Here is a 14084-nt window from a genome sequence, read left to right as displayed (position 1 = left end):
ATCCCTGACAGGTGCTCTTCTAACCTGTTCTTAAAAACCTCTGCTGATGAGGATTCCACAGCCTCCATAGGCCATTTGTTCCAGTGCTTAATTTCCCTCACATTTACGAAGTATTCCTAATGTCTAACCTAAAATCTCCCATGCTGTAATTTAAGCTCATTAGTTCTTGGCCTGTCCTCAGTGGACACGGAGAACAGTTTATTCACCCTCTTCTTCATCCCAACCTTTTACATGCTTGAAGATTTATCATGCTCCCTCAGTCTTTTCTCCAAAAGAAACAAATCCAATTTTTTCCAATCTTTCCTCTAAGGTTATGTTTTCTAGACCTTTAATCATTTTTGTTGCTCACCTCTGGACTTCCTCCAATTTGTCCATACTTACAAATCTTCCTAGGCTCAGCACAGGGGCCTTGACTAGATAGTAGCCTCTCTTAGGTCTCTTCCAATTGCCAGTCACACATTCACAAGAAGCTTTAAAAGGATATTTTATACTAGGGCTGCTCCAGTGACACAATTTTAACTTTTGATGTCTGGAGCCAAAAATTTCCAGATGCAATAAACCTAGGCGGACTCTATTCATGTTAGCACAAACAATGCTGAAGAATTAAGAAGGCGAAAAGTATATTTACAGACTTACCTATGTATGAGATTGGTAAGCGGCTCAATCAATTTCTTTCCCAGCCTAGGTTCTAATGGAGTAAGAGCACCAAACTATTTGAAAAGAAAGGGAGGAAGGGAAATTATTTTAACAGATAGCTTTCACCAGGGTAAAACAGTACTATCGCCATTTGTGTGTCACAACACAACAAAACAAAATTGAAAGGAGATGTTTTGTCTCCTTTTGGTTGTTATGTTCCATTATAACAGATGTCTGTTTCTCTTCCTTGTCATTTGGATTTACTAGTAATTATCCCTCTAAGCGATAGCTTTATTTTCACACCCATGGTCCTGTTAATGAGCACGCCAGCCCTGGAAAGGAGCTAACAGAGGAAGTGGAATACTTGCCAATTTTATAATTTTAATGAGGACCCAATTATTGGTTGAAGACGTCATCAGTTTAAAAAAGAGCGGAGCAAGGGACAGGTAGTTCTTGGGATTGCGTCTGGCCAGCTCACAAATAACATTTACTGCCGCAGACTGGACACCTGGGAAACAGAAGAAGTGGGAGAAAAGGGTCCAATCAGCAGTTGAACTGTAGCTTGATTTTCATAATCCAAACGAACAGAACAAGAGCAGCTACAGATTAGACTAGGACAGAGCTGGAAGTATTGCTCACACTTCAAGGATTTGACGAAAAGCTTCCTTTCTTCAAAGTGTCTATTAGGTATTTAAGTTAAATAGATGTTTTACGTGACACAGAATGGTAAAAGTGACTAAAAATCCCTTTTCATTTGTTCCAGCTCCCATAGACTTTTGCTCATAGACTTGTCAGTCTAGACAGAACCTGGTTTCCTAATGGAAAACACTGGCAAGCAATGTTTTGAAGAGTCTTTCATGGTTTATCCATCACAGAACCCCAAAAAGAACAAAAGCACAAATCTCCCCATGCAGGTTACATTTTAACATGAGATTGATTCTTTCTTGCATATGTCCCTGGAGGGCAGGTCTTACCTTACCCTAATCAAATCAGCCTGGTGACTCTATTTACATTCTCCCACTTTAAACACAAATCAGCTGAAAGTCATAGGCTTAAGTCTCAGATGGAACTCTCAGAATGAATATACAGCATTTCCATCCAGTGGGGAAAAATAAGCATCCTAAATAAATTCTGGGAAGACTGTTTGGCTACAGAAATGTGAATTCTTATCGTTGTTGGACATACATAAAGTTCTCCATTCTGCAGCTTCCCAGTTGTGTTAGCTATGACTAAGGCTGTGAGTTGGTCATGTAGGTCATGGATTCGTGACTTTCCATGACTACTGCAGAGGCCAGTGCGGCTGGTTCTGCAGCAGCGCGAGCAGCTCAGGCAGCCCCTGGGCCAGTCGCATCGGCTGCTACTGGGGCAGTCTTGGGCCACCGCGCCCCTCCCTCCCCTAGCAGCATCAGGAAGAGTTTGGGTGTGGGAAGAGGCTCAAGGCTGGGGCAACAGAGGGGATGAAGACTCTGGGTGGCGCTTACTTTGAGGGGTGCTCCCTGGAAGTGGCAACATGTCCCTCCCTCAGCTCCTAGCTCCCTCAGCTGCCTCCACCCCCAGGCACTTCCCTGGAAGTCCTCATTGGCTGTGGCACCCCCACACAGCACCTGCACACCCCCACAGCACTCCCAAGATTTAGTCAGGCATATAGTACAAGTCATGGACAGGTCATGGGCCATGAACTTTTGTTTACTGCCTGTGACCTGTCCATGACTTTTACTAAAAATACCTGTTACTAAAACGTAGCTTTAGCTATGACACATTCCCCAAGAATTCAGACACAATATTTTATCTTCTCTCTTGTAGTATTAACATTAAAACACAACAACACAAGAAGATTCAAGAGACTGATTAAAAAAAAAACAACTGAATTTGGGGCTTAAATATGGAAGAGATTCCTATTATATTATGTGAAATATTTCAAATGATTCAATTACATCCAGATACTACAACCCAGTCACTGCAGCTTTGTGCTAGCACAGGGCAGGGCAAACTTTTTGGCCCAAGGGTCACATTGGGGAATAGAAATTATATGGCGGGTCATGAATGGTCACAAAATTGAGGTTGGGGTGCAGGCTCTGGAGTAGGGCTGGGAAGGAGGAGTCTGGGGTGTAGGAGGGAGCTCCAGGCTGCAGGGCCGGCTTTAGGCCAATTCCATCAAATCGGGTCCCACGCCTAAGAGGGCCCCACGCCCAGTGGCAGAGCTGCCGGGGCGGGCGGGGGGCAAGTGGCCGAGAATCCCTTCTCTGACTAGAGGCTCCTTTTTAATTTTTACTCACCCGGTGGAGCTCCGGGTCTTTGGCGGCACTTCGGCGGCGGGTCCTTCACTCGCTCCAGGTCTTCGGTGGCACTGAAAGAAGTGCTGCCAAAGACCCAGAGCGAGAGAAGAACCTGCCGCCGAAGACTAGAAGAGCCGCTCGGTGAGTACAAGCCCCACGTGATTTTTTACGTGTTTTTTTTCCTTAGTCATCCCTGCCGGGGCCCCATAGAAACTGTTCAAATTGGGCCCGGCACTTGCTAAAGGCAGCCTTGCCAGGCTGGGATTGAAAGGTTTGGAAAGCAGGAGGGGGATCAGGGCTGGGGCGTGGGGAGAGGCTCAGGGGGTGCAGACTCCGAGCAGCGCTGACCTCAAGCGGCTCCCAGAAGCAGTGGCATGTCCCTTCTCCGGCTCCTATTTGAAAGCGCAGCCAGGAGGCTCTGCATGCTGCCACAGCCACAGGGACTGCCCCTGGGGTTCCCATTGGAGCCTGTAGAAGCCAGAGCAGGGCCATGCTGTGGCTTCCAGAAGCCACGTGGTGTGGCCCCTGACCCAGCGCCCCAGCCAGAGCGGGGCCAAACCACATGATGCGGCTCGCGGATTGGCTTAAAATAGCTTGCGGGCCATAGTTTGTTCACCGCTGGGCTAGGGCATGAGAAACAAAAAACTGAAGTTGATTACTGTATTTTCAGTAGCCAAGCTACATGAACTACAAAACGTAAGAATGGTTTTACGTCATTAAGATTTACTCCATTAATTCAGCCTAGTAACAAGTAATGGTCTTTTTTGTTTTTAATCTGAGCCCATCCCTTCAAGTGTTCAGGTGCCTGACCACAGGTACAGCAATAATTTATAACATGTAACCAGTTACCTTCTTTTGCCTCCCATGAATCAACCATCACTAAAAATTCATGTCTCCACTGAGGTCCTGTTCTGCAATAAAAGTAATTTATTAAAATTCACTAACCAGGGTCTGGATCTTCCAGTTTCTCTTTAAGGCGAGGGAATGCAGGACGGAGGGACTCAGGGTACTTCAAAAACACTTTGTACATGATTAACACTGCCTTCTTCCTGATATAAGGCTTTGTGTGAGACATCTGTTAGTGAAACAACACCACAGTCAGACTCAACATGCTCACATTCCCAAGAAGTTTCTTTCAATATATCATTTTTAGTCAATGCCTCCGTAGCAATACCTATAAAAACTGATTCTGTTGGGCAGTCTTTCCATGCAGCTGCTCTTTCAGTGCACTCAGAATTTTAAGATAAAAAGCAAAACATTGTCAGTCATGCAAGTCAAAACAAAATTGTCAAAGTAGTCCCTTTGGGTTAGCCAAGGATGTGTGATTTACAAAAGAACAGGGTTCAAGGATCAACCACAAGACTCCTACTCTGAATGTGTAGAGCACCTGCTCCCTACTGGCCTAGGATAAAGAGAAGTTGCCAGTCACCCTATTCTTAAAGTCACTGCACTCAACCACTCCTATTATTCAATCTAACAAGTAGTATCAAACAGCGATCTTCAAGGCAGAAACATGTCCAGCCTCAAATACAGCCAACACAGGCAGATGTGATAAGACGCAATCACGCTAATACAGTGACAGAGGATAGAGGAAAGAAGCAGTGTCTCAAACATATCAAAAAGCTTTTTTAACCAAACTGCTCCTCCCTCACCATTAAATAGCGCCTTCACCTTTGGAGTAGCAATCACACTGGATGTATTAATGCTTATCTCCATTACCATACCCCATCTGAAGGGGTTGGGTCATCCAACTGCAAACCTAGTGCTACTGACCCATCTGAAGCATACAGTGGTAACACCAATTGAAAGGCGTACACATCATAAAAGTGAAAAGAGGACAAAGAACAGATCTTATACCAGAAATATCACCTCTAATATACTGATACTTTAAGGTCAGAAAGGATCATCACAATCATCTAGTCTGACCTGCACATCGAACGCCATAGAACCTCACCCATCCACTCCTGTAATAGACCCTTCTGGCTGAGTTACCCAAGTCCTCAAAGCTTCTCTCTCTCTTCAAGAGCCAAGCTAAGCATGGTGAAGTGGTAGGAGTAACAAGGAGGACTATACTACCTGATCCAACATTGTAATAATGTCAGTGCATGATTCTCCCTTTAAAAGCACGTCACCTACTTGGTCTTGGCAGTCTGTGGCCCTACTAGGACAAGTTTCTAAAATGAACTCTGGGTGCACAATTAGTTTGTTAACTTTGAAACATGAACTGCAAAAGAGATTACACAGCTCCTGAAACACAAGAACTGCTAACAACCAATTACCAAGTTCTCAGGCATGGCGTTTGTAAATTTTACAAAGAAGAGAGTATGCTTCTAATAGTCTAGTCTAAATATATTCTAGACACAATCATATGGAAAAAAGGTTTGCTCACTTTTTATCAACTCACCAGAGTCATGATGTCATTTGCCAAGTCTCTGGCAAGATCTGGAGTAACAAAACAGGACAAACCAGTCAGTGCTACTCCAGTATCATACTGGTTAGGGCTACTCAGATCCTAAAAAATAAAGACAGAGTTAAAAACTTCTGATTTATTCAAAGAAAATTCAGGGTAAAAGACAAACATCTCAAATATAAATGAATAAAACAGCCCTGTTTAACAGAGACAGAACAGAGCTTCCTTTCTACAGAATATCTGCTCTGACATACTGATTTGGGAGGATTTACCTATCTGATTTTTTGAGAGGACTGTCACTTCATTAGTACTCATCCTCTGAGATGGTTAGGCAATAGTTTAATACATATAATAATTTACATAACTAAACTATAGAATATTGGGAGCACAACACATGGTATTTCAGAAGCTGCATATGCTTCTGGAAAACATGAAAATTTTACCTAGTGTTTAGGGTCATTAAAAATCTTGACTGAAATCTTAGCACTACACAAATCAGTGGGAATTTTGTCATTGACTTCAGTGGGGCCCACTGTTTGATATAGTGTCCTGGTTTAATCTTCCTGTAGACTACACTTATTCTAGTTTAGCTGTAAGTCCCCATTAACTATAGTTTATCTTTCCACTAAAGACCGTATACCATCTAAACGGCAGAATACATATTTTGTCAATTCTGTCTTTATAAAATATTGTATACTCTTTTAGATATTTTCAATTTGAGAGGACTGTTTAAGATTTGCATTATACTTGTATCTGAATTTATTCTGACAAGGATTTTAAAAACAAAGCAGTTATGGAAAAGATCAGTCCTTCAAAAATATGGCAATTGGTGCACAGAAACATGAATAAAAATGCATAAAGTTTTCCATATGAACTTGCAAGCTTCATATTTAAGACTCCCATTCCAAGGATGGATTGGGAGTTCCAGATATGTAGTTCGGACTTCGGGGCAGTGTGCAATTTACACTTCATTTCAGTACCCCACAACGGGTGAAGGAAAAAGATTAGGCTGGCAGTAATATTAAATCATACTTTGGAATAAATGAAAGTGAAAGCTCTATAGTTCGTTTTGGGTTTTAATGCTTTGGAGAGGTGATGGTCCCCTCTTCTAAATACACAGTTGCTAAGTCAATGGAGCATAGAAGAGCCTAAACAAAGGTGTTTTTAGTACAAAAACATCCATAAAAAGAATGGAAGAGACTTGTAACAAAATGTGATTTAGAGAATACCAGTATACCAGAGTCTTCATAACAAAGAGCGGAATGTATAGTTATAAAATAAAGGACTTATCTGTCAGACCTGAACATAGTTTAAAATATAATTAAAGGAAGAATACTGGTTCTTTAGGTTAAAGACTGAACACAATCCCATTCTGCTGATTTTCTCTGGAGCAAGAAAAAACCATGGTCAGCCATTTATAACAAAGCTAAGCACAGATTAGTATCTGATGGAAGAGTTGTCCAAGTATTTAGGGTCCTCAGATTAAAAAGATGTTTATTTTAAAAGAAACTAAATTAATGTTTTAAGATTTCTTATCTATCTGCAGTAGCTGATCAGGAAAAATGCAGATCCATTAATTGTGAAAGGAACACAAGCAACATGAATGCCATGACAAACCAAAAGAACACATTTGAGCATGTTAGTACCAGAATAAACAGCCTTAATGTAAACAGCTGCTGTTCACCTGTTTTCTGTATAATTATGTGGGAGAAGGTGAAGGGTCTGTCAGTGCTGGATGAAGCAGCCTTTCATGGATCCAAAAAGCGAACTCATTTCTAACTAGATAATTAATCACTCAGTTCCCTGCAGATACTGCAGCACTCCCCCACCCAGCAACCTCTTGCATTGGCCTGTGTGATACTGGGAGTGTCAAGAAAAGTTAGGGTCTTCATGTTCACTTTGCACTCTGAACAAGCCCAGACAGTTGGGCCATGCACCATGGGGAAAATCTGACAATGGTTGTCAATTTTCCGATCAATCTCTGACAAACTCAGGTATCAGACTGGAATGTGAGCCAAATGATGACAACTCTGCTCACATACCTATATTTATGAAGCAGAGATAGTATACAGATTTGAGATGCCAGGTAGGAAGACAGAACAAACACCTTACAACAGTCTGATTTCCTTCCTATTGAAGCTAATACCTTACCTTTCTAATCTGATTGGTAGTCAGCATAATTACATCAGTCCCTTCATGAAAGCACTGAGAGGCAGCTAGGTAACCAATTCTCTGCACAGTTAAGAAAAACAGAAGGAAATGAGTCATTCACAAGTGTTGACTTTCCACAGCATCTTCAAAAGATCAGACGCTCCTCAAAGGATTGGACTGGATACTCCTTCAGCAGAATTAGAATATTGCATAATTATATACTGAAAATATGTCATCTAATGGTTAGAGCAGGCAGCAGCTCACTATTGATTCTATATGATCAGTCCTTGCACAAATTGCTTGTGTGCACTTAAGCCAGTCACTTCACCTCTGAACTTCCCCATCTGTAAACTGGGTCTAATTTAGCTACCTCACAAGGGTTTTGAAACCACCTCTCCAACTGGCATTGTCTCCTTTGTCCATCTCATTACAGAGGACAAGGCTTCACGAAGCCAAGGAGACCGAACTTCACTCTCAACTGTTGATGGCCCCCTGAGAACAACACAGGCTCATCACGAGGGGGAACTGGGAAATGCTGCACTTCTGCTGCCAATGTGTCAGGTGGAGTGAGGACTTCACTCTCTCAGGTTGTCAATTCAGTACCATTCACCAGCACTGAATTTACTTTAAAGAAAGTTGCTGGTGGCCTAGCAGCAGCAGTTACGTGGCGGATTTGGTTCAGACCCTCTGCTTCACTCTGGCTGGAATGGTAGTGCTCTTTTGGAGAGGTGGCCTACTTTCCTGGCTCTTGAGAAATATTCTAACAACTGGAAGCCTAGAAGCTTTGTCCAGCCCTCCTTGGCTAGCCTGTGGCCCTTCCCAGCCTCAGACACTAACTCATGAAAAAAAATTCCAAAAAAATGTAATTAATAAAAGAAAATACACCAACTGATGAGCAGCCTTAAGCAACCTAAACAGAAGAACAGAGATCAGGGCTATCACAAACAAGGATACACCTGCATGTCTGGTGGAAGAAAGTAATATTGATGATGTATGTCCTGTCCGACTGCCAGGAGCAAAGGTTGATAATGGATGTGTTGGCTGGAATACTCAATTATACAGACCACTTACTTTGAATGTAAACTTTGATGCACTCATTACTTCAATAATATTGAATGCAGCCCAACTGATGTCATAGCCCAGCATCTGTAACTGTTAGAAAAGGAGACAAAAAAAAAAATCACACTTCAAAATACAAGACCCAATATAGCCAGGAAATTTTAAAAGACAGGATAACTCTTACAAGTTGAAAATGTACAGTAATACTACTACAGAATATATGTTCTGGACACCTGAAAAGTCACATGGCTATTTAATTTTATCTTCTCACACCCACAGAATATAAAGGCTGCAAGCAAAAGTCCCTTTTAATTAAGCAAGTGTCCAAAAAGAGTAATTTCAGGTATTAAACTTACTCGTACTTCACATATTTGTTTCTCTTTTCTGCTGTTGCACGAAAGGCCCATGCAAAGAGAAATTGACTGACTATAGACGAAAAAAATGGCAAAATCTTCTATGTATGAAGGGCTGTCAAAACATGAAAAAAATGGTCTAACCTTTCAGATTCAAGTAGCACTAAAAATGCTGTAACACCCATAGGTAAGTATTCTCCAAAGACGAGTGAGATTTTTTTTTAAGTTGGTGACCCTTTTAACCGCTTTCAGAAAAAATCATGCTTAAGTCATATTACATAAGTAAAACTAAGAAAAGTAACTGAAGGTACAGTTCACACAGTCAGTTGGAAGTTAGCAAGAGAGTAAAATAAAAGGTATTGTTACATTATACCCTAGCAAGGTACTTACATATGTAAGTTTGCAAACTGCATTTGCTTTCACTGCAATGTTATCCTGCTTGAGCTCCTGTTTGATCTCATCGATGCACTGGGAGATGTACTTTGCCTGAGGGAAGAGAAAGTTACACTCAGTTACATGACCCCATTCTTCATCCTGCAGCTTACATGTACTTTAGCAGCACCTGACCTTAGTCTTTGTTTGCTCATTTCCAATTTGTCACAAATTTTAATAACCCACTGTGTTCTGATAAGCATTCAATTCTGAAGAAACTACTTGCCAGTCAAAACCATTATGCTAAATGTTACAGCCAAAAGTACGCTGAAGTGTTTCTTTGAATCTATTTTCAATTTCCTGTGAATAAATCAATTCAGCCCAGAGCCACTCTTTAAAAGCTTAATAGGAAAGAAGCTTTAGGAGGTTGTTTATATAACAGTAGGAGCAGAAATCTAGCATCAGGATTCTACTTTCAGCATTTGTAGATCATACTAGTTATCTGCCTCACTGGGGAGTTAGGACAATTGTTTATTGTGTACCAAGAGAAGTTAGGATACCAGGCACTACAGAAAGCACAATATGAGTTTCCTTGATTAAAAATAATTGTAGGCTACTCAGTTATATTTTTTAATAGAACCACTTACACATCGAGGATCCCATTTTGAAATGCTTCATCATACATCTTTAACTATCCATGTTACAGCCACAATTGTTCCAGCTGAAAATTAGATAGGACTGCCTTTGGAGCCCTTCAGTGCTACTGCCAGAAGGGGTCACTATTGAGCAACTTAAGGCATTTGTTTCTCAGTACCCCTACCCACAAATGATCTCCTAATTAAGCTCAATAAGCCACCAGCTCCAGAGGGAGCCAATAACTCTGTCTTTCTTTGTGTATTATACATTCAGCACCCCAAACATGCAGCGCACATTCCTATTATTCCTACCAAAGGGCCAGGGCACAAGAGTTTTAGGAGGTAAATATGAAGCAAATTTAATTTCATCTGATTTCTACTCTTTAGACAGCAGTATTTGGGCTACTGCCTAGATAGTTTGGGAATTTTACAGTCAGAGGGGTGTAACTTTGCCATTTATATTATTTGATAGCTGTTGCACCTGCTTACTCATATGTATATCTCAAACTCTGAAGATCCAAATGTTGTTACATTTCAGCTAAGTGTTTGGGGACTATTTCTTTCTAAAGGATCATGTACGTGCCATGTCTTTCCTGCACACACACTTCATTTTAAGAAGTCTGTTGAAACAGATACTTTACTCTATAAATTGGCTTTAATTCAGTTAGATATTCTTTCAATTCATGATGATTATAATATTATTTTAATAAGAGTTAAAGGCATCTACAAGTTACTACCCAAGATTTCAAAGGAGGGAAAAAAGCCTTCCCTAAAAAAGCCACATGCACACCAGGGTATTTATAATTCCATATAAATTAACTGTCAGAGGAATCTAGTCAAAAACAGATATCTGAATTACCTAGTATTAATATGTAGTTCTTCCTAGCGACTTACTTCCTACAGCAAGTTACATCTGAGAAATGTTGGCTATGGAAATCCATTGGTCTGCTGCCATTACTTAATATTTCTCCTCTTTATACCGGAATTACTGCATAATCCTGACTGTTCTCTGGCCTTTTTTTAGAATGCTAGAGTGATACTCTTGCTTCAAGTCATGAGAGTTAGCCACTAGATAGTGAAGTAGGGAAGGCTGTATTATCTTTAATAAAATTGCAGATCCAGACAAGAAAAAGACATTTGTAGTGCAAAAACAAACCATGGAGTGATCCTAGTTAGAGCAAGTAGCAACTGCATATTAATTTAGGGGCTTCACATTCCAAAGCAGCAGCGTTGGTGACGGTTCACATAGCTACAGTTAGAGGTATAGCACCATTTACATTGGAAACCTTTGTCATGATACAAGATTACTAAGCATAGATCCATCTGGGAACATTTCTGCTGGCTTACCATCTTCACAAAGTGTTACAAAATTTGTAAGTTACAAGAGAGAAAAACAGAAGTTGATCACTTCTGATTCTAGTCAGTTCAGCTAGCCCTCACACAGTTTTGCAGCCATTGGGTAGTGCAATGAGAAGTCTGGAGGGGAATTAAAACATGAATGCTATCGCCCTTCCACATACACAAGCCATTTAGGGAAAAAAAGACTTAATTTCAAGAAATTGACCTATACTTTTAAAGCAAATCATGTAAGACAAAAGCTTCAGTAGCAGATATTTGTAATTTAATAATTTATGTTAGGTTTCAGAGTAGCTATCGTGTTAGTCTGTATCTGCAAAAAGAACAGGAGCACTTGTGGCACCTTAGAGACTAACAAATTTATTCGAGCATAAGCTTTCGTGGGCTACAGCCCACTTCATTGGATGCATGTAGTGGAAAATACAATAGGAAGATGACAGACACAAAGAACATGAAACAATGGGTGTTACCATACACACTATAAGGAGAGTGATCAGTTAATGTGAGCTATCACCAGCAGGAGAGAAAGAACCGTTTGTAGAGGTAATGAAAATGGCCCATTTCCAGCAATTGACAAGGACACTTGAGGAACTGTAGTAGGGGGGGGAGGGGGAATAAGCACGGGGAAATAGTTTTACTTTGTGTAGTGGCCCATCCACTCCCAGTCTTTATTCAAGCCTAATTTAATGGTGTCCAATTAGCAAATTAATTCCAATTCAGCAGTCTCTCGTTGGAGTCTGGTTTTGACTTTTTTTGTTGTAATATTGCGACTTTGAGGTCTGTAATTGAGTGGCCAGGGAGACTGAAGTGTTTTCCAACTGTTTTTTTAATGTTATAATTCTGGACATCTGATTTGTGTCCATTTATTCTTTTACGTACAGACTGTCCGGTTTGGCCAATGTACATGGCAGAGAGGCATTGCTGGCACATGATGCATATATCACATTGGGAGAACTGCAGGTGAACGAGCCTCTGATAGTATGGCTGATGTGATTTCTCATTCTTTCAAAATACGATTAAAGTAAAAGTAACAGGAGGGACAATCTTGACAAAGATAGAATGATGAATAAGGCTGGAACTTGGGTTCCACTTCTAGAGCTTGAAACTATGTTCAAAAGGGTTTTAAAAGGATGTTCCACTCAAATTTGATCTAAAACTCAGTTTTTGTAAAAGCAAAAAGTTAATAAAAACCTAGTTTTTATTTAAAATGCCCACCATAAAGCTTTGATTTTATATAGCAACATCCCCCTGCTGTGTTTGGAACCTCAAACTTGCAGTACTTTAAAATGAAGCAGATTAAAACAGAAGTGAAAGCGACTTTGTTGTCCACACAAATGCAAAAACAGAAGACAGCATAAATAATGAAGATCACTTAAAATTCTTTCACTCAAATCTAAAATGTTAGTATCACTAGTACTAGTACTGAAATTTTTTTATAATGTGATTTAAACTGACAGTTTCCCTTTAAGGTGAACTATGAAGTAAAAACAATTATTATCCTTTTACAACGTAAACAAAACCCTTGTGCTTTATTTCCCTTTAAAGATCAAAGTATCGGGTCTTCACTTCCCTACCTTTGCTGAAAGACCTTGACAAGATCTTGAGGCCCTAAACAGTGATGTCACCTCATGCTGTAATAAGTTTATTCTGATAAAATGAGATATAATGAACAAGTTCAAATTAATCAAAAGTTGAAAAAAGTTTGAATTTAAGACGTCTAAAAGTTGCAATATTCAAGATCAGGTAAGAATGAAGTTTGCAGCATGTGGTAACTGATTGCTTAGCTAGAGGAACCCAAAAAATGCAAAGTCAAGCACATTTTTTAAAAAGGAGAATTTTTTTTAATGTTTCCTTTGTCAACCCAACATTTTCTTAGTAATATTACATTCAATATTCTTATTAATCATTGTTCCAAATTCAGAGACCAAATTAATTCACAAATGCCCAGGACAGAGAGATTGGCCCTGCTTTAAAGCACAAATCTCAACTGTAACCTTAAACATTAGGTCTCTATAATTAAGTTATTTATTCTACAAAGCTTTCCTCTGTCTACAGGGGTATCCAGGTAGAATTTAAAACACTATGACCTCACTGTCTCAATGTCCTAGGATGCAAGTTTGCCTTCAGACACTGCATTTTGAGTATCACAATAATTGTTTTGTAAATATCTGTTTCAAATATCCACAGTACAAAAGACTATATAGAAAACAATCCCATTTAGACAGATTGTAAAGAAAACAGAATTTAAGAATTTAAACTAAAACTTTTGATATTTGTAAATATGCACTTGACAGGAGATGCTCACATTCTCTTATATAATGGGCAACTGAACTCTTAGGCAATATATTGCCTTAAATATTTTATGTTCACGTAGCAGTGTGCTGGAACAGACGTCACTGAATCTTTCGCATGCGTATCTAGTTCCCATATCTTGGCAAGCAACATCAGTGCTAGCTTTTAATGCCAGGACTATAATGCAGAGCCTCCTTCCTCAGCCCAAGAAAACAGACATCATTCCAGCAATATCTCAAAACTCTTTGTGGACATTAAATTAAGCCTGACAAGACCCTGAGAGAAAGACAATATCCCCCACACTGTCAATAAAGAAAATCATAATTGAATGATTAAATGGCTTGCATGTGTCTTTGGTAAGTCTTCATAACAGGTTTCTAAACAGAAAAGAACATTGGCTTTTATGTATCTGGGCTCAATCTAAACATGACTGACAAGAGCAAAATCCTGAATCCCAAATTCCCTCCCTCGTTTGCAGCATTAAAATTGAAAAAACAGATTTCTACCTCAAATTAATATTTGTGAATGTGGTTGTGCCATAGTT

At 40.0% G+C, this 14084-nt stretch overlaps 1 protein-coding gene across 2 annotated transcripts in view; it reads right to left on the bottom strand.

The window, feature by feature from the left end:
• AP3D1 (adaptor related protein complex 3 subunit delta 1) overlaps positions 1 to 14084 on the bottom strand; it is a 71055-nt gene that overhangs the window by 33298 nt on the left and 23673 nt on the right. The window contains exons 2-8 of one of the 2 annotated variants that reach the window (XM_030540843.1): positions 9276 to 9371; positions 8545 to 8625; positions 7474 to 7554; positions 5317 to 5424; positions 3858 to 3987; positions 1005 to 1144; positions 637 to 710 (exon numbers count right to left, since the gene is read on the bottom strand). In XM_030540843.1, coding sequence (XP_030396703.1) covers positions 637 to 710; positions 1005 to 1144; positions 3858 to 3987; positions 5317 to 5424; positions 7474 to 7554; positions 8545 to 8625; positions 9276 to 9371 — 710 coding nt within the window. Of the gene's footprint in view, positions 1 to 636; positions 711 to 1004; positions 1145 to 3857; positions 3988 to 5316; positions 5425 to 7473; positions 7555 to 8544; positions 8626 to 9275; positions 9372 to 14084 lie in introns of those variants that run through there. The other variant, XM_030540844.1, reaches the window with a different exon arrangement.

This window comes from Gopherus evgoodei, chromosome 22, assembly GCF_007399415.2.
Source record: "Gopherus evgoodei ecotype Sinaloan lineage chromosome 22, rGopEvg1_v1.p, whole genome shotgun sequence".
Classification (NCBI taxonomy): Eukaryota; Metazoa; Chordata; order Testudines; family Testudinidae; genus Gopherus; species Gopherus evgoodei.
The sequence above is the reverse complement of the archived record's forward strand: the minus strand, read 5'-3'. Positions and strand labels throughout refer to the sequence as shown.